At 52.0% G+C, this 19729-nt stretch overlaps 1 protein-coding gene across 1 annotated transcript in view; it reads left to right on the forward strand.

The window, feature by feature from the left end:
* Positions 1-3121: 3121 nt before the first annotated feature.
* igdcc3 (immunoglobulin superfamily, DCC subclass, member 3) overlaps positions 3122-19729 on the forward strand; it is a 44118-nt gene continuing 27510 nt past the window's right edge. Inside the window, exons 1-2 of the mRNA XM_086144495.1 lie at positions 3122-3188; positions 6760-7065. Coding sequence (XP_086000621.1) covers positions 3122-3188; positions 6760-7065 — 373 coding nt within the window. The remainder of the gene's footprint in view (positions 3189-6759; positions 7066-19729) is intronic.

Here is a 19729-nt window from a genome sequence, read left to right on the forward strand (position 1 = left end):
TCCAGCAAGTGAGTGCGCTTTGTACACTTGCTGAAAAATGACGCTAGTCCCTCAGCTGTTTTAAAAAACGTGCGACATTGGGGCATGCACTTTGCTGAATGCAAGAGCACCAAGTTCAGCTTGTGTGCGTAACACTGCATAAACATGGCTTCGGGCGCTTTTTCTTTAATTTTAGCTGCACGCCATTAAGCTCTGAGGCCATTACAGCGGCCCCATCATAAATCTGAGCCACAAGCTTTTCGGTACAGTTGTACTTCTCCAACACTCGCAGGACATACTCAGCGACGGCAGGAGCGCGTCTGTCCACACTCACATCGTCAAAGGCCAAAAACGCCTCCTTCACCTCACAGCCTGCTTCAGATGTAGTCGCATACCGTGATACGACCGAAATCTGAGCTTGGGTCGTAACTTCTGTGGTCTCATCGACTTCTACAGCAACAAATGGGGCTGCACCGATCTCCTTTTTAATGTGATTTCTAATGACATCAGCGACTGCTTGGATCAAATCGTTCTGTATTCTCTTTGATAAGCCAGAAAATACAGTAGATGTCTCCAAATGTCTTGCTAGCTTGTCATTTTTCTCAGCAAAAGCATACAATAGATCAACCTAGTTGCCACGATTAGCAGAGCCTGAACTTTCATCATTTCCACGAAATGCCAGCTGCTGTTTGGCGAGGAAGCAGGTGGCATTGATGAGATCTTTCAAAATCTCTCGGTTTTCCTTTAGCTTAGCATTGTGGATGCTGATGTTGAGTCTTTGCTGTTCATTCAAAGCCAAATCTATCCTGGACATCCCGAATGTTTTTAGTGCGATTTGACTTTGAATGTGAGCGGCCGACCGCTCATGTTTGATTAGGCTTCTTTGCAGATTCTTCAGGTCACAATATCCCTTTTGACTCCAGACATTGTCAGAAGTTGAGAAAAGAATGCAGGAAAAGCAGAAAAGGCTCTTTCTTACTGGACATCCACACAGCAGCCTTTTTGTGTGAACCACTCCGTTTGAAAAGACCAAGCCTTCCGTCTCCTAGTCTGAAGCAAATCCATTAGCGCCGGCGTCGGTCTTCCCTTACTTATTATCTCCTGCTTCAACTTGAAGTCCAGTTTAGAAAATTCTTTAAGTTTAGCTATGTAATCCTCCATTTTGAAAATAAAGCCAAGCAAGAGGAAAAAATGACTGGATGGCTGCACTTGACTTGCTCACTGTTTACAGCAGCTTGCTATTGCCTTGCTTTAGCCGAGTAGTAAAAAGGCTCCCTGGGATCAGCGCCGCCCCCTACCATGAGGCACCGTCACTGCGTGCCTCACTTAGTGTGTCTTCGCTGCTGCTTTACGATCGCTCGGCACGAGAAACACGTTACGGTTGTTGACGAAAAAAATGACACACATCAGCTAAAGTATGGAAATTCAGTTTATATATGAGTGCTTGAAGTGTTTGAAAATTTTAATAGTGACATCCACAGAGACAGGAATATGGTGCAATCCATAGTGGGCTCCGCTGGCTGCCGTGTCAACGCATGTCTCCTCTTCCTATTTAAACGCTAAATTCGATTTTTTTTTAAGTTAGGTGTAAAATAACATTATAGTACAAATCACTAAATAAATAGAACCATTCAATTTATTTTTTCATTTTACATTTTTTTTCTTTCCGTGATGCCTCCAATGACTGCACGTCACTGCTTCTCTGCTACTACAGATTTGTGACCGGTGGCACCCACGGGTGGACATGAGATCAGGAGAAATAAACACTCACACCCCCTTTTCCCTATTCTATCTCTTAGCTTCTATGATATTCTCTCTTTGTATCTACTATCTCATCTTATCTTTATCTAAAGTCTCCGTCTAATCCATCCTTCACAAACCAGCAGAGATGAAGATCCCTAGGTGTGCCTGCTGAGCAGATGTGGGTCTGCTGAGGGTTTAGGTGAGGGGTTCCAGGTCATGGCCGGGGGGGTCAGAGGTCACCCAGGCCTGAGGCATCTTCTGTTTGTCAGGATGCTTCTCCTGGTGGAGTCCTGATGCCCCGGGTTCTTCTATGATTGGAATGTGACAAACCGGCTGGCTCCTCCGCCATCTCTTCCTTATCACCCCTCCTCCTCCACTCTCCATCCTCTCCCATCCTCCCCCTCTCCTCTTCCTGCACCCCCCCTCCATCCTTTCTCCTTCACTCGCTCCCCTCTCCATCTCTCCTCCTCCTCCCCTCCATCCTCTCCACCCTCCTTCTCCATCCCCCCTCCATCCTCTCCTCCTCCCCTCCATCCCCCGCCCCATCCTCTCCTCCTCGTCGTGTTCTTCCCCTGAAGGAGTGTTCAGCAGTGGGTGCAGTTCCCCGCCGGTAGGGGGCGCCAGAGCCCCGCCAGTCCGCGCGTCTTTGTTCCAAGTTGAGTGACTTGTTTATTTGTGGCTTCACGGCGTCGTCGAACCGACAACCGCGGGGAAACGAACCCACGCGCGGCACCTGCGGGCGCCGTGGGGTCACGGCCCGGTCCCGTTCAACAGCCCTTTATTCTCCGCCCGACCCGGCCTCCACAACGCTGCTGAGGACCTCGGAGGACCTCCGACGACCTCCGAGGACCTCCGAGGACCTCTGAGGACCACTGAGGTCCACTGAGGTCCACTGAGGTCCACCGTCCACGGCAGAAGGTGTGAGGGGTTTGTCTTCTGCAGGAGACCCTTTGTTCCCACCGTGTGAGGGGGGGGGCGAGAGAGAGAGAGAGAGAGAGAGAGAGAGAGAGAGAGAGAGAGAGGAGATATTGGGAGCGAGAGGGAGAGAGAAGGTGAGAGAGAGGAAGAGCGAGATATAAGCAGAGAGGGAGAGTGAGAGAGAGTGAGAGAGTGGGAGAGAGTGGGAGTGGGAGAGTCCGCGTTCGAGTGGGCGCGGAGGCAGCGCGGGATGCTGACAGATTCCTGATCGATGGTTAAAATGGCGAAAGGCTGCCGGAGCGCGTCGCGCAGGAGGAGGAACATGAAGTGAGCGGATCTCCTCCTCCTCCTCGTCCTCCTCGTCCTCCTGGTGCTGCTGCTCTTCTCCTCCTTCTCCTCCTCCTCCTCCTCGCGTCCTCTTCTTCTGCTCCTCCCGTCGTCTCCTCCTGCTCCGCCGCGGCCGTGGCTCAGTAAAGTTGGGATGGCCTCCTCCGGCCGCCGTCCCGCCGCTCCGTGTCTGCTGGGAATGCTGCTCCACGCCTTCGTCGGTAAGTGACACCGTCTCAACGGCGGCGTGCACGCGCACCGGTGAACCCGTCGCCGCAGCCCGGGTCTGACGGGTGACGCGGCGGACACGCGCACGCCGTACTCGTGTTCGTGCAGCAAACTTTCCTCCCGCCGCGAAGCCGGAAGCCGCGCGTCTTCTCGCGCACCTGACCTGGGGGTGCAGCTCCACGCCACGTGGATTCTGGATTGTGTGTGTGTGTGTGTGTGTGTGTGTGTGTGTGTGTGTGTGTGTGTGTGTGTGTGTGTGTGTGTGTGCGTGTGTGTGTGTGTGCGTGTGTGTCCGTCCTGCCTGTCGCCGGTGATCACCTGGATCTTCTGAGGAGCAGACCTTAGTCCACCGCCTGAGCCTTGAGATCTTCACCCGGACGTCCCCCAGACTTCTGTGGCCCGACGGGACGGTGGTCCAGGTTCCTGCAGGTCCATCAGATGAAAGCTCCTGGAGGAGACAGGGTTCTTCTCTCATCCCTCACAATCCCATACCTGCGGCTCAACGCTCTGCCAGTAGATCTTCTCCGGGGATGTCGCCGGTCAATGTGAGTCGGCAGACCTCCGAGCCCGGAGGCGCGGTGGAGTTTGGGTTTGGAGCCGGCTGGAGAACGGGGACGACGTTGCGGCGAGGGACGCGGAGCGGTCGTCGTTCCGAGCGGATGAGACGACCGCGGGGGGTCCCCTGGGGGGAGAACATCAGGACCAACCCGTCCTCCACGGGTTTCCTCCTCCACCTTTGTTCAGCGTGAAGGACGTCTCCTGGAGACGGAACAATGGTACGAAGCAGTTTCAGGTGCCTGCCGGCCCTGGGAGGAGGTCCGGTCAAGATGGAGGCACTTCTTATGATCTTTTAGAGGAGATCGGCAGAGAAGAGCAAACAAAACAACGCTCGGCCTCTGGAGTGAGGAGCCGAAGCTCTGAGGCAAAGGCCCGTTCAGAAGATCTCCTGAGAAGACCTCTGTCGTTCAAATGGCCGCGGAGACCCCGAGTCCGATGAGCAGAGCTTACAATCTTCCCGTCGGTCGGGTCGGGCCGTGGAGACGGAGATCGGAGGACGTTCACGAGAGGCGTCGACAGTTGGATGTGCTTCTGGTGATCCTGGGACAGAGACTGGAGATCCTAGATGGAGGAGCAGCCTACAATCATCTGCTCGGATATTCCACCCGACCCACAGTCAAACCGCAGGAGGAGCAGTTGTCCGAACCCGTTTGTTCCGCTTGAGCTGGGGTGAAGGTGGAGGTCTCCTGGAAGCTGCTGAGATGTTGTCACTCTGCTGTGACAGCAGCAACCCTTCCTGCCAACGGGCCGCACCGACCTGTGGAGAAGAAGCCTGACCATTCTCTGCACCTCCGTCTTCATCTTGCTTCTGCCCGGAAACCTGGAGCTCGGTCTTCGTCCCACAGGACAGCCGCTTTCCGTTCTTCAGGTTCTTTTGTGTATTTGAATGTGTTGGGTATATATATATATATATATATATACACACACACATATATATGTCTAGTATTATTTTGTATATATATATCTATATATATACACACACTCACTCATGTAGACACACACACACATATATATATGTATATGTATAAATTTATACATTTGTGTATTTAAAAAATATGTATATTTATATGTATATATATACATATATACATACATACACACTCACACACACACATATATATATATTATATGTATATACAGTATATAGCTTATTGTGTATTTAGTATTAGAATTGATGTTGAAGCACCTTCAGCCTTCATCCATCCTGAGGTTCTGAAGGTGTCTGGATGTGTTAATTGTCGGCTGGATGAGCTCTGGAGGTCCACGCTTCCCTCGGATCTCCTGGCCGGAGCTCTGCGGGCTCCAGGAATCACTTGGAGGAGCAGGCGCCGGCCTCACGGCAGCAAAGGGTTAAATGTTTCTGGGCCGCCTCCCCCCTTGTTTTCCACAAGTGGCAGCGGCGATGTCGCTCTGGTCTCATGGCCGCTTTGCTCGGCGGGCCGGCTGAGCCGAAAAGGGGCCGCAAGCAGAGAGGGAGTCCCCGGGAAGGGGAGATGTTTCCTCACGCTAGATGTTAAACGCGAGGTCTTCACGGAGCGTCGTGTCGGTGGCCCAGGCCCTCGAGCCCACGGGGGAAGTGTTCTCCGGCAGGAATTTGAGAGGAGAAGCCGGAGGTTCTCCGCGTTGACCCTTGGCCCCCCCGGCAGATTCCAGGCCCGGGGCAGAGGCTGGTAGTGCTTAGACCTTCAGCTGAAACACGATAGCTCCTCTTTTATAGGACCAAGGCAGGTTAGCCTGTTTACATCCTTTATTTATTGCCCCCCCCATGTCCTGAGACCACTAATATGGAACATCACATCTACCACAGAGGAGAGTAGATGTTCCCACAAGCAGACTGGCTTTTCTCCTCAGGAGTCAGAAGAAGCAATGGATGCGGAGAAGATTAAAATGATTCCACTGCTGGTCAACTAGAAAAACACATTAGATACTGTTTGTGTAGGTGTGTGTGTGTGTGTGTGTGTGTGTGTGTGTGTGTGGTACAAGCATGCTGTGAGTGCATTGGATCTGTAGATGCTGGAGGTCCTCCGGTCTGTGGCCTGGAGGATCTACTGTCAAGGCTTGTCATTCCCCAGATGAGGACCTGCTTACACCAGAAGCCTTCTTGATGACCTCAGTGTGGAGGTCCATGTGACAAAGACTATTTAGGTCGCTGCAGCGAGCTTCTGCTTTCATACCCAGGTCTGATGTAGACCCAAGGAGCGGCAGGGGTCAACCACAGTTGTTTGATGACTCACTTGGAGTGGACAAACTTTCATCTGAGGGTCTCCTGAAGCACCCTAGACCAGCTACATGTTGGCCCCCCGGAGCAGCTCAGTTGTGAAGATGTGTGGAGCTGTGGCCCTTTGGTCAGATGAATCTGTTTCAGGATATTCAGGAGATACCAGCCATCATGAAAAGCCGTGTTTGCTGACATCGTCACTGATTACGAGTTCCACGTGAAGAACAGAAGAACCTCACCATCTCAACCCCTCATCATCTCACCATCTCACCCCTCACCATCTCAGCCCCTCACTTATTCACACACATCATGTCCTCATTCTTTAATCCATTTTATCCTCGTCTTCATCCTTTTGTCTTTTATTTATATTTATATTCATATTTTTTGTTATTGTTGCTCTGCTGTGACAAAAGAATTTCCCTGATGGGGATCATTAAAGTATGATCTTAACTGCTACTGGTCCAAACTTCAAGTCGTAGTTCAACTCAGCTTCTAGGATAGTATTACAGAACTTCACAGGTAGTCCTACAAAGCTAGGGTAGTACTTGTAAGCCTTAAGTGTAGTACCTGTACTACAGTGACGATTGTCTTTGGGGCAAAATGTTTGATGTTTGAAGTGCATCTTCTTCCTCCTGAAGATGCCAAGAGATTGTTCCGTTCATATTGTGGATGTTTGAAATCAACTATGAAGTCTCCCGCGGTTCTGCCTCCTTGAATGTGAGTGTGGGAACTGAGGAAGGTTCTGAGCTCTTCTTCATCAAAGGTCATCTTTGCCGGTTCCTCCTCAGGTGTGACGATTGAGGCCGAGCTCACCTTCACCCTGGAGCCCAGTGACATCGTAGCGGTGCAGGAGCAGCCTCTGATGCTTCACTGCCAGGTGGATGGATTCCCCCCCATCACCACACAGTGGAGGCGCAACGGCTTGCTTCTAACTCAGGACCTCCATCACACCACCTTCAGCAATGGCTCTCTGCTAATCCATCACTTCCTGAAGACCAAATCCGACAACTCGTCCGACGAGGCGGATTACGAGTGCGTGGCGCACAACTCCTTTGGGCTGGTGGTCAGCCGGAAGGCCCGCATTCAGGCAGCCAGTAAGTAGCCCGATCCTCCTCCCCTGACCGAGCTCCTTGCTGGAGACCCTGAAATCCTGCCAGGAAACAGTCCTAGCCCGGGAAATATCTTTTCCACCTCACATGTTCATGTCGTCGCACAGCTTCATTGTGGGCTGGAAGAAGTGCGTGTCTGTTTTCACTTTCTGCAGAGCTACGTACATTACAAATGACATTTGTAGAACTCATACATGGTGTTTTGGTGTTTGTGTGTTCTGGTTGTCCTGCTCAGGCATGTTGGACCAACTGGTATCTCCTTTGATGGCACAAGTTACTCTAATTCGGTCTTTAGGCATTGAGATCGTTCAGATTGAGACATTTAACAACCGCGAGCCCTCTGCATTTTCTCGAGACTGGATCATCCGAGGTCCTTCTGTTTGCTGGAGATGGTAGTTTGGCAGAATTAGGAGATCCCTCGTCTGAAGAATAAACCCTGATTTGTTTTTATTGGTTCCCTGATGAATATCAATGTAATGAAGAATTGCCTAGATCTGACCTCCGCCCAGGCCCAGTCTTCGGGCTTTCCCAGTCTGTGGAGACATTGGATACTGTGATATGAGTCTGCATTTGAGGGACTTTTTAGAGGCTCCTTCTCACCAGAGCTCAGATCGGAGCAGCAGCTCGGACATCCCGGCAGCCGCTCCGCCATGAAACCAAGGAGGTAGTTTCTGCATGTCGATGTCGACCGAGGCTGTTCCCTGAGTATCTGTGAGCTTTGCTTTGCCTGCCTCTTTTCCGAGATAATTATCTGCCTGCGGTTACTCCATTGAATAAGTGTGGCTAAGCTCTTCAAGCTGACTCGTGAGATAATGAGTGACGTTCAGGGCTTCTTGAAGGCTCAGCTCCGACTGTGCCGAAGCCGGACACTGACGCCGGGTCGCTGTGCTGTCGTGCTCGATGCTGCTCTTCCACTCTGAGGGTTGGAAGGTTAACTTGAACCTTTCACTCGCCGAAGGAAGAAAAACTCGACGCAGCTCCAAAGTAAACACATGCCACTCCAGTGGCGGTTCTCACCTGTGCTGCAGGTAAAATGTAATAATAATGAGAATTACACGAGCACAGGGGTGTCGAACTCATTTCTCATGGCGGCCACATACGGCCAGGGTCGATGTCGAGTGGGTCGGACCTTTAAAACGATAGCAAACGATAGCAATAAATAACCAAAATATCATGTCTTTCCTCTATTTTGGTGTAAAGAAGTACATGGACATTAGGAAAATCTTGGAATTTAATGAAAAATGCTTTTACAAAACATTTCATGAAACACCTCATATTTCCTTAGACAAACAAGTAATTTACTTTTATCATTCACATGTTTGCATTGCAACTGATTCCACTGATCGTACAAAGGCACAAAACTTTAACAGGTAATTGGTATTGAAAAATATAGCCATGCACTTTAAGATTAAATGAGACTTATAAAGGGATTTTTAAACCATTTACGCATGCACATATAAAATCTAAATTGAATCCCTGCCTACACCTTACAAACTAAAGAGAGTGCTATTAAATGTGTAAGGAAGAAAGTATTCACCTGTCCTGTAAATGTGTAAACTTCATACATGTAAACATGCAAACACATACAATACATACTGAAAATGTATGGAGTTGCATGAACAGTAGAATTCCATCATACTCATTTGTAGTGAAGCTGCTGGCTAACATTAAATTGCACATTTTCACTAGCAATTAGCTCGCTGTCTTTTACCGCTGCGTCGCTGATTTCTCTGTTATGGGTAAAAGTGGACGCTGTTACCTCAGACCTGCCAGTGATTGGTTGATCTTATCTCTTCTCAGTCTCTTTGCAAGCTGTCATATTTTCCGTTGCGATGAGTCTTGTAGCGGCGCCGTATATTATATTCATTAAATACAGAAACTTGTTGCAAACACACCGAGCACAAAGGTTTCCCGTGCGCCTCCGTAAATAGATAGGACGTAGTCCATTTTTCTTTGAAAATTCTACACTCTTTATCTACTTTTCTCTTTTTTGATAACGACATTTTGGCTAATGAGGGAGTAGCAAGGAGGTAGAGAACAGGGTAGAAACAACGTCATAACAAGCAGCAGATGGCGTATTGATACGTCTGCTGATTGGTCCGTCTCAGTGATGCGGAAAATTCTTGAATTGCATTTAATTAAAAGAATTAAATCCTTGTCTTTAATGCATTTTTTCACTTTCAAATTATCCTGCGGGCCTGATCGAACCTCCTTGCGGGCCGTGTGTTTGACACCTCTGCACTAGCAGAAAGGACTCGATCCTGTCCAGTCAGTGGACTCAAATGTCCCCCTTCACTTCTTCATCTGGCACATTGCTGGTCAGATGGTGTAGCTCCAGTTCTTCAAAGACAAGAAGAAAGTGTCCAAACGGTACCTGTCGGCCTGTCAGATGCGCTGCTTCCCGATCCTCCCTTTGGAGGCTGCAAGCCGCGATGGAACGTGGATAGGTGATGATGAGGGGACATGAGACCGGTGGACGTTGTCCTCTGCCGCGTCTGCTCGGGTTAGCAATCTTCCTACATGTTCCTCTACCCTTATTGCTTCAGGGCTGGCCAGCAGGTCATGAGGAAACCTTCTGTAGTCTCACGTTCATCTAGAGGTCCTTGCAGATCTCCGAGGCCTCTCTTCTGCTGCGTCGGTCCCAGCTGAGATTTCATCTGGTGATCTCAGCTCCGAGTCGACGCGAACCAGCTGACTTCCACCAGATTCGGTCCGGTCCTTGGATGACTGCGTCACGTCTTGAGAAAAAGTAACTGGGGCGTTCCGGAGCGCAGAGCAGAGCACGGTTTCAAAGGCCCGCGGCCTTTGGTCCAGCCGTGGTCCTCCATGTGGATGTCTGATGGTTGCGTTCAGGTCAGAACGTGCTCCTTTAAAGCCAGGAGAGCAAAGAGCTTCGATGCTCTCTGTGTGACCTCTCCCGAGGTCTTGGAGCAGAGCTCCGGCGTGGACCGATGTGACGCAGAGGCTGTGATTGCCGGAGCCTCTTTACAGCCCCCCCGCCGGACAAACCGTCTGTCCTTCTCTCCACTACACCTCCCACCATAAATTTGACTTTTTATTTGCTTGACAAGCGTCTGTGTGAGCTCCCTGTCGGGGGCTGGTGGAGCACGGACTCCCCGTCGACCCTCTAAATCAGCGGCCGGCCCAGGAAACTGGCTTTTTTGTCCCGGCTAAATGTTATCTCTTTGATGGTCATTTTCACAATCTGCCCCCCACCCCCCCGCACTCACTTTCTGGGACCTCCTCATTAGCTTGGGTTCAGGAAGCTTTTCATCAATTGGATGAATGACAGGCGGGGTACAGTGGACAGTGGCGGCGCCGGCGCCCCTCCCCCGCCGCACACCAGCGTCACCAGGCAACCTCACAAAGCCCTCCTGTTACAGAAATAGCTTTTAGGATCAATTGAAATGACTTCCTTTTGTCAGTTTGTCTGGAAATAATTGCAAAGAGTTGAAGCTTTGTCAGGAAATGATTTGTTTTTTTCCCCCAAATCCCAAATTGGCATCGTCGCAGTGGGACTGCGCTCCACCCGAGGGTTGTCAGTACGACGCCCGCAAACACAGCGGGTAGAGGAAAGTCCACAGAACGGCAAACGGGTGATGCCTTTGCGCCCCGTGTAATATTCATTTGTGGCCTCGCCCACCTCAGAACGGGACTAATGACGTAGAACCCGGCCGTGAGAAGATCTTCTCGGTTTACACCGACCCTCTGAAGGTTCCTCAGGGCCGTGAGGTCCAACACAAGCGGGACGTTCCAGCACACGGAGCGGCAGCGGCACCTCGGACCGAGCCGGGATTTATGGGAGGCTCATGTGTTTTTTATGTGAGACTGTGTGCGTGTGAGTGTGCGTGTGTGTGTGCGCGCGCGCGTGTGTGTGTGTGTGTGTGTGTGTGTGTGTGTGTGCGTGCATTCGGAGGGTCAACGGTGGCTCTCCATTACCCTCCGACCTTCCGGCCCCCCCTCCTTCATGGCCTCCTGCCTGGGCGAATGCTGAAGCGCCATCCCGACTCTCCTTGTAGCTCCCTTTGTTCTTTGAGCCAAGCCCCGCCCCCTGCCCCCCCGCCCTGCCCCCCCGCCCCTGCTCTTCTCTGCCTGCTCACCATGAAGCATTTCATCTCTGTCACACAGATTAGCCAAGCTAATGCCACATAAGCTTGTTTTGACATTTAAACATGACGAATAGGAGTGTTCCTCTAATCCCGTCCAAATCAAGGTTGCTTCCTGCAGAAACGCTCAGAAAGGTGCCGTCCAGCAGAGTGGGGGCGCTGGCCGCAGCCTGGTAAAATATCAGCCGGTTTGGAGGTTTCAGATTCTCGAAGACCCCTCGCCGTGCCGGAGACGTGCCGTGAACCTTCCAGGATCCGTTTCAGGTGCGACCCATTTCACAAAGGAGAAGTTTTTGTTTTACCACGTCTCACGAGGTGCAGAGGTGAGAATGAGAAGCTCCCTCCAGGTGGAAGACCTGGAGCATCAGTCCACACAGCTTCAGAAAGGCTGAAAAAACCCTTCTCTGAGGAGGCCAGGCTGATTAGGGTGAATCCTGTACTGACCTCCAGTGTAGCTGCGCTCCACAGTGAACCTGCAGGCCTAGAAGGTCCGTCCTGGCACCCGAAGCCCAGTGAACATCACTGAGCCTCAGCCCCGAAGATGCCTTGACAATTTTCGTTGTAACGCTGCATCTCAGATCATCCTGCTCCAACCCTCTAACCTAACCTTCTCTGGTAGACGTCATTATCAGTGTGAAGGCCAGGCTCTGCGGGACCAGTGTGTCCAGAAGATGCACCTTTTCTTTCTTCCTGATGCTGCTCCCTCCAACTTATGTGGAACATTTGGATCCCTCGCTCCTCCGGTTTTTCCCCAAAGGCTCTCCACAACTTGATTAGAGCACAAGTTGTGAGCAGATTCCCTCAACAGCACTTGGACAGGCTGGGAGGAGCTCAGGAATCCAACCAGAAATGCTTTGATCCAAAGACGACCGCTCTGACCTCCTGAGCGACGACACCCTGTGATTGACCCGGAGCCAACGGGGAATCCCAGAGGGATGTTGATTCCCTGATGTCTCGGAGCGATGGACGAAGACCTGGTCCAAACCTGTTGCCCATCCCAGCTTGGACGGCGTTTATCTCCTCGTTTCATTCCCATTGCTTTTTGAGAGAAAACAGGTTCAGCCCGACTCGCTTCTCCAAAGGGTCCAAAGACAGCAGGTCCTGGAGCTCCATGTCAGGAACCAGCAGCCGGCACGGCCGACGGAGGGTGGTTTTCTCAAGTAGACGCCGGATGGCGCTCGGATGTCGTCTGTACGCACCGAGTCTCCTCTGCCTCAAAAGCCCGAGGGCCGAACTGGCTTCTTTCCGTGGATCTGCCGGGCTTCCCCTTCGTCCACTTCCACGTTCCTGTGGTAGAATCCCATCGAAGCCACTGGACTATATTTCTCTTCTTCATTTGAGGGTCTTCTTTAGCTTTGGTTGCTCCCTCCAGCCGTCAGACGGCACCGGACATGGTTCCGGACGCCACTCCAGAAGAAGAGCAGCCAAATATCACGACATGGACGTGGAAAGGTCTGGAAACCTTATTGGGCTTGGGCTGCAGTCTCCAGCCTCTCACCTCTGAGGAGGCATGACTTTGTCCTTCAGGTGGAGTGACCACATGAACGGCCGTGGGCTGAAGAGTCCACAGAAACCCCTTCTGTCTCAGGCGTGAAGGGATTTGAAGCCGTTAGGTTTCGCTTGAATAAGTAAAAGTAGAATCTTTTTTTAATGTTGATCATTTTAGAACGTGAAGCAAGGCCTGGATCGTTTGGGACCAGCTCTGGTCCTCGTTGAAATTCAAGTTCAATGCTAGGACTTCATTGTCTGCAGCGTGTGTGTGTGTGTGTGTGTGTGTGTGTGTGTGTGTGTGTGTGTGTGTGTTAATGAAGTCTCTGTTGGTCTCCTAATGTCTCCAGACCACCCTCACTATCCTCAGACAAACCGATGAAAAGGGGGCCTCGGATTCCTCGGGCTTTCTCCGAGGGCTCCGGGGAGGAGGTCTTGAGTCTCAGAGGTGAGGGGCAGCGGGGAGGGCAGGGCCAGGCCTCGGGGGTCGGACGGGTCACAGCCGCTGGCTGCAGGAGTCTTTACGAGCTGCAGCGCGGCGCCTGGACTCAGATGGGCTGGGTTGGTCTTTGTCGTGGTCTGCGGTTCAAATCTAGACCTTCAGAGGAATCCTTTTCAGAAAGGTAATCCAGGGTGTGGTTCCAAAGCCCTCGGGGCCTTGCGGTCCAGGTTCAGGGTCCTGGCCTAGAGGGACGTACGAGATCTCCTCTTCATCTCAGGTGTGGCTGGGATGCCGTGGCCGCCGCCGTTTAGCAGAGCCTTCATAGGCAGAAGGGGCCGTGAAAGCCTCTCCAGGGTCAGAGCCGTTTCCCAGGAACAACTCCCGTTAAAGTTGGGACGAGGACACGTCTGAGGCTGATGGGAAGCGGCCAAACAGCAGTGTCTGTTCATGGCTATGAAATATATGGCCTCGAGAACGGGCGGATGAGAACGGGCGGACGAGAACGGGCGGACGGGAACGGGCGGATGGGAACGGCCATATGGGAACGGGTGGAGGACGTGGAGGCGTCCGGCCTGCAGTGGCTCCGGAGGTCTTTTCTCCTGACAGCTCAGCTGGTGGAGGCGGAGGCCCCCTTTTGTCGGGCGGAGGTGTCTCCCCCCCGGCGTCGCCCCCGTCAGCCCCCCGCTTCTTCTCCCTCTGTTTTGGCAATGACTTAGAAATGGAGGAGTCAGAGGTCATGGAGCCGGGCGACGGAGGGGGTTATCTGGGAAGCGGTGACCTTTTTGTGTGCACCAGGGTAGAAGGCCACTCCCCCTTCCCCACCCCCAGCTCCCCCTCCTCCGGCACACTGCCTCCTGCTCCTGGTGCGGCGGGGACCCCTCCCCCCGTCCGCTGGCCCCGGGGCGACAACAGCGACCTTGGCTTTGGAGGTGGAAGAAGGTGGTCCAGACCTGCCATCGCTTCAGGAGCAACGTCTCACGGCCCGAGCCCAGCAGGGACTGTTTGTCCTCCTGGAGCTCGGCTTCTGTTAAAGCTCCCCGGCGGAGGGAGAGTTCATGGCAGCATCAACGCTCTCTCGACTGTTACTGCTGGGATTCTTTGACTCTGCTCTGAAGATAAGATGGAGGCATCAGTCCTGAGGCCAAAGGGCTGCCTCCACTTGTTTCACATCCCAAAGTAAAACGTGTGGTAGCAGCATTTAGTGACTGCAGCCTGGCTCCGCAAACCCCAAAGACCCAGAACCTGCAGACCCCAAAGATCCAGACACTGTAGACCCAGAACCCGCAGACCCAGACTCAACGGATACAGACCCCACAGAATCAGAACCCTCAGACCCCAAAGACCCAGACGCTGTAGACCCAGAACCCGCAGACCCAGAAACCACAGACCCAGACTCAACGGATCCAGACCCCACAGAATCAGAACCCTCAGACCCGGAACCTGTTGGCCGCCCCATTCCAACGGCCACTGCTTTCACGCACTGAAAAAGGTTTAATTTCACTGTGAGTCCTTTCTGTCCTTGCAAACGCCACGTTTCCCCGAACAACACACACCTTCGTTTTGCCTCTCATCCACATGCGTTTTTCTGCAGACGGCTTTTATGGAACACCGAGCCTTTTATTTACAGGATGGTGGCGTCGCTTCCTTTGACACCTCATTCCCAGGTTGGCATGACAGCTAATGCTGCTAATTAGCACGTGTGTGCAGTGGTTCCACACGTGTTCCAAGAACTGGGCTCTTTGTGTTAATAATTGTTATTAATTATTCATGTGAGCATTTAGTTGATTATTCATTCATTCACAGGGGAGCTGTTCATCAGCTGATGTTTGCTGCTGATGGAAGAGCCTTCAAAATAACCTGCAGCCGGACGGGTCGCCCCTCAGTCATCGTAGACGTTTGCTAAATATTTAATTGAAAGCGGCGTGTTTTTCCTCCGATACAGCTGTCAGACGGGGACACCAGGCCCAGAGTGAAACAGCTGTCGGGCCCGTTTGTGAGCCCGGCGTGAAGCAGGTTCCATAGAAACCAATTAGAAAGGCCGTCTGCTGGCACACGATGCAGGATTCGGGTTCCACACGACATCCTGGTTGTGACGTTTGAGAGAGAGAACGTATCGCTTTAGAGGACGGGTCCCTTTTCACCGCACGCAGTGCAGCAAAGTCGCCTTTTGATTGACTGCATCTCTACTTGCCAGGGACATATCCCATAATAAGCAACGGCAGCATACTAGTGTCAACCATTAAGCTATCTTACATGTCGACAAAACATCTACAACCGTTCCCGCCAGGTAAAACGTGGACGACAAACTAAAGACAAATGGCTTCTGCAGAGGTTTGATTGCTTTGGAGGTGTTGAGGGACATGATCTGACATGGATCTCCACCCGGAAGCTCATTGTTTTCCACACATGCCAGGCTTAGCTGTGACAGGACGGCAGGAATGTCTTATCCCGGCGTTTAGCTTGAAACGGGCAGCAAAGCGGCCAGCGGGAGATACAAGTGGGTCACGTGTGGATGGTCTCCGACAACCTCTGGGCCCCTCGGCTCCGAAGGCTGGACCTCGGACCAGGAAGGAACATTCCATTGCGACGCTTTGCCGCGACCAGCTGACCCCGGCTGCTTTGTCTCAAGGGCAGCCTTTCGATCGGCCGCCGGATGCTAAGCAACAGTGGCGAGCTGGCCTAGCATGAAGGAACATGCCTTTGCATGGAACGAGCTGAGGAACGCTCCCCTGACCCTGCACATGGAAGTGGCCCCTCACACACACGAACACACACACACACACACATACACAGTACCTGTGCTTGTCCTGAAGTACGTGCACTGATGTGCAGGTGCAGAAGAGTGCACCTGCACATCAGTGCAGCTCCTGGTCAGGGACTTATAAGATCCCAAAGAACAAGAACATCCACGGTCTGCAAGTTAGTGGCACTAACAACACCAACCTCCAGAAAAGTCCAAGAAATACTGTAATACCTCCTGAATTAAGATAAACTTTATTGATCAAAAATAAATATGAATAAAGATATAAATGGAGAGACAGTTAGAAGACAGAAGTAAGCAAAGACATCCTCGAATAAATAGACAGCAGGGAGAACAGCAACAACATCAAGCATAAGAATGGACATCAAAATAGAAACAGTAAGGGGGAAAAATTCCCCATCAGAACTAAACAACGATATAAAGAGAGTGAAATAGGAACGACAAGAATAAAATTAACAAATCGAAATAGGCAGGATGTGTGCAGGCTGGGACCAACAGGGATAAGAAAGACAGCAGAGTTAGGGCCTGACATGTGAATGGGTGAGGTGGTGAATGGACCAGGTGGTGAATGAGTGAGGTTGTAAATGGACCAGGTGAAGAATGGGTGAGGTGGTGAATGGGTGAGTTGTGGAATGGTCGAGGTAATGAAGAGGTAATGAGGATGCTCCTCTGGCTGGTCAGAGTTGTATGTTCTCCAATCTGATGTTTGTGGGCACAAAGGAGCGTCTGAAGCGACGGGTTCTGATGAACCGTCGGCTGAAGGAGCTGCACATCAGCCACGGCTGGTGGTGCAGCGGGGGGGGATTGTCCATCTAACGGCCTCAGTCTCCACGGAAGAACATCCTGCTCTGACCCTTCTCGTAGAACTTCATTAAAAATGAATATCTGGTAGCCATGGGGAGTTTAATCTCCAGTCCATGTTTGTTGGAAACCATCTCCGGTTCTTCCCTGGAGGTGGAGTCAGGCCGGGTCCTCTTGCTATGGTGGCCGTTGTGAGAGGCGGATGGTTTTAGAGGCTTTGCCGGCTGTTGGCCAGATGGACGAGCTGAGATACGTTTTTCAATCTGACAGTGGATGGAGGTCTTCCTCCCATGAAGACAACTACAGGCAACGCACCATGTCCACGCAGAGTCAGTACTTAGGAAGAACTCGAGATGACCATGTTTCTGGTCGGTGGCCTGAAGTTCTAGTTGGTTTCAAACCTCCATTGTTGTTGAACAGGTTCTCTTGGTTTTGCTTTGTCTGCATGGATTCCTGGTTGATTCATGGCTGCTGTGATCTGGTGTCTTTGGCTGCTGAGCCAGGTGAAGATAACTCTCCTAAATGCTGGTTGGTCTTCCTCACGCTCAGGAAGGACGCTTTGAATGATCTCTGGGAGAGGAATCTGCATCTTCACCCTGAAGATGGATCCATGTCAGAAGACTTGGGCAGGGTTATTCCAGTGTGAGATCAGTCTGGTCCAGAGCTTCAAGGTATTTAGGTGTCTCCTCATAGTGGGTCTCTGAAGGTTCTTCCATCCAGAACATGGTTCTTCCTCCTCTAGCTGGAGATGTCAAGGTTCTACAAGACTGAGAAGAAGAACTTAATGGTCACATTCAGTTCTACACAGAACACAACATCATCAAAGTTCTACCACCGCATTGAAGCTGTCATGGATGAGCCTGAGCAGAATGCGGCTGCTCAACAACACCTGGGAAGCCAACCAGAGACGTTTGCATCCAAGGAGGACCACTCTGAACCACGGGGGAGTATGTGTGTGTGTGTGTGTGTGTTTGTGTGTGTGTGTGTGTGTGGTTGATCAACTCAGAGCTCAGTTTGAGTGGGCCATGAGAAGACAAAGAGAGGCCGTTGTGTCACCTGGTCTAACGTTCGGATGGATTTTCTGAGGATCTCAGACACGTGGTGGACACGTATCCCGACGCCATCATGCGTGCATTCCTGGTCCTGGGCGATTGTTTCTCCGCGGCTTTGTTTGGACTCTGAGGAGCTCTGGCTCGATTCTCCTTTGGTCAGAAGGTGAAACCGTGAGGTTTAAATCTGTGGTGATCTGAGAGGTGAACACATGAGGCTGGAAAAGGGCTGGGCTTTGATGGGTCAAACATCACAGAGGCAAATATCGTGGAAGGCCAACCTCCGGCTGCCGGCGTTCGTCTCTCAGTGTATGTAAATCCGAGACCGGTCTTTGTGTGCTCCAGTCCTGCATCTGGTATTTCATTATCTGATGGAGGCGATACTCCGCCGTGGCAGCGGCCTCCCGGTCCTCCTGGTTCTCCTCGGCCTTTGTCTGCACATTCACCGCAGGCAGAGACAAAGGACTTTCATTTATCAGCCCCTGTCTTGTAACACTAAGTGGTTATGACAGGGTCTGAGCTCGCCTCCCTGCCTCCTCTACCTCTGTGCTTGTTTTTCCTCGTGCACCGCCGTGACCCAGGCTCTGCGCAGGAGGCGTGGCGGAGAGCGACACATCCTCTCACAAAGAGGCCGGGGGGGGAAGGGGGGCCGCTGGCTGCATATTAGCATGAATTCATCGGGATTAACCAATCGCGAGCGGAGGGGGTGCCGGGTTCCCGGGCTCGGCGAGGGGCGGGTCGTCCCCGGGGACGGCGGTCAGCTGGCGCCCTGAATGGAGGGGGCGGGGGTGGGGGAAGACAATAATTGGAGTCAGACTTGTAGTTTCCAGCTGTCTGCAGGAGGTGTTGAGATGATGCCCACGTCAGGACCAAGGGTGGCGGAGACCCTGTACTCCTCATGAACGCCCTCCCGTCAGACCGCTGGAGGTGTGCGTCTTTGTGCGTTGAATGTGTTCCCGTCCGAAGGCTCAGGAAGAGCTGCAGCCCGTCCATCTTATTAACCGGGATTGATGGTAGAACGTCATATTTACAGAATCGAGCATCGGGCTTTTACTTCCCGCCCTCCTCCTCAGCTCTGCTCGGCGTGGACCAGATCTGTCTCCGATAAGGTGCGAAAGCAAATGAAGAGCTTCTGTTGATGAAGCAGTTCAGTGCAGCGACGAGGCGCCTTTGTCTGGCCAGGTTCTCCAGCGCTTCTCTGGCCAGCCCACGCTGACATAATCTGTAGGTCCCTCCTCCTTTGCTGCGTCCTAGTCCAATTCTCTGTCTCTGCCTGACACACACACACACACACACACACACACACACACACACACACACACACACACACACACACACACACACACACGTTTGATGGCACTGTGTTGCCCGGATTGTGATTAATGGCTGCAATTCAGGCTGAAAAATCCCCTTGAGTGTGTGCCAGTTGGCTCCCACGAGAAGAAACTCATTACTGCTGTCAGTTGGGCTGATGGAGCAGGGAGGGGTGTGACTGATTGTGTGTGTGTGCGCGCGTGTATGTGCTCGTATGCGAGGAAGAGGGAAACTCATTTTTGTGTGTGTCAGTCGTGCATGCAGGTGTGTCGTCTTCCAAAGATCTCAGGTGTGAAGAAGTCAGTCCTCATGTCAAATTGTCCTTCCCAAGGAGGACCCAGGATGGCTTCTGGGGGAGGAACCACCTGCTCACACCAACCAGAGAACTTCTTCCTGATGACCTGTTTGATCCACACGCTCCTGTTGCCCCCCCGTAGCCCCCCGTAGCCCCCCGTTGCCCCCTGGTGTGCTCAGAATGTGAGCTGTGGCGGTGCAGCCTGGTTGTGAATGCCGTCCCTGTAAGGACCCGTCCTCTCAGGATCTCCTGGGCAGATGGATCCGCTTCCATCTAAAACACTGAGCTCCACCGTGGAGGCGTCTCTTTGAAGCTTTCCGACAGCAAGCCTGCTGCTTTCCTGGCTCTCCATTCAGGACCAGATTGATTTATTGATTGATCATTTCCTGTACG

Source organism: Fistularia commersonii, chromosome 3 (genome assembly GCF_037954325.1).
Source record: "Fistularia commersonii isolate RoL2024-O1a breed Wild chromosome 3, RoL_Fcom_v1.0, whole genome shotgun sequence".
NCBI lineage: Eukaryota > Metazoa > Chordata > Actinopteri > Syngnathiformes > Fistulariidae > Fistularia > Fistularia commersonii.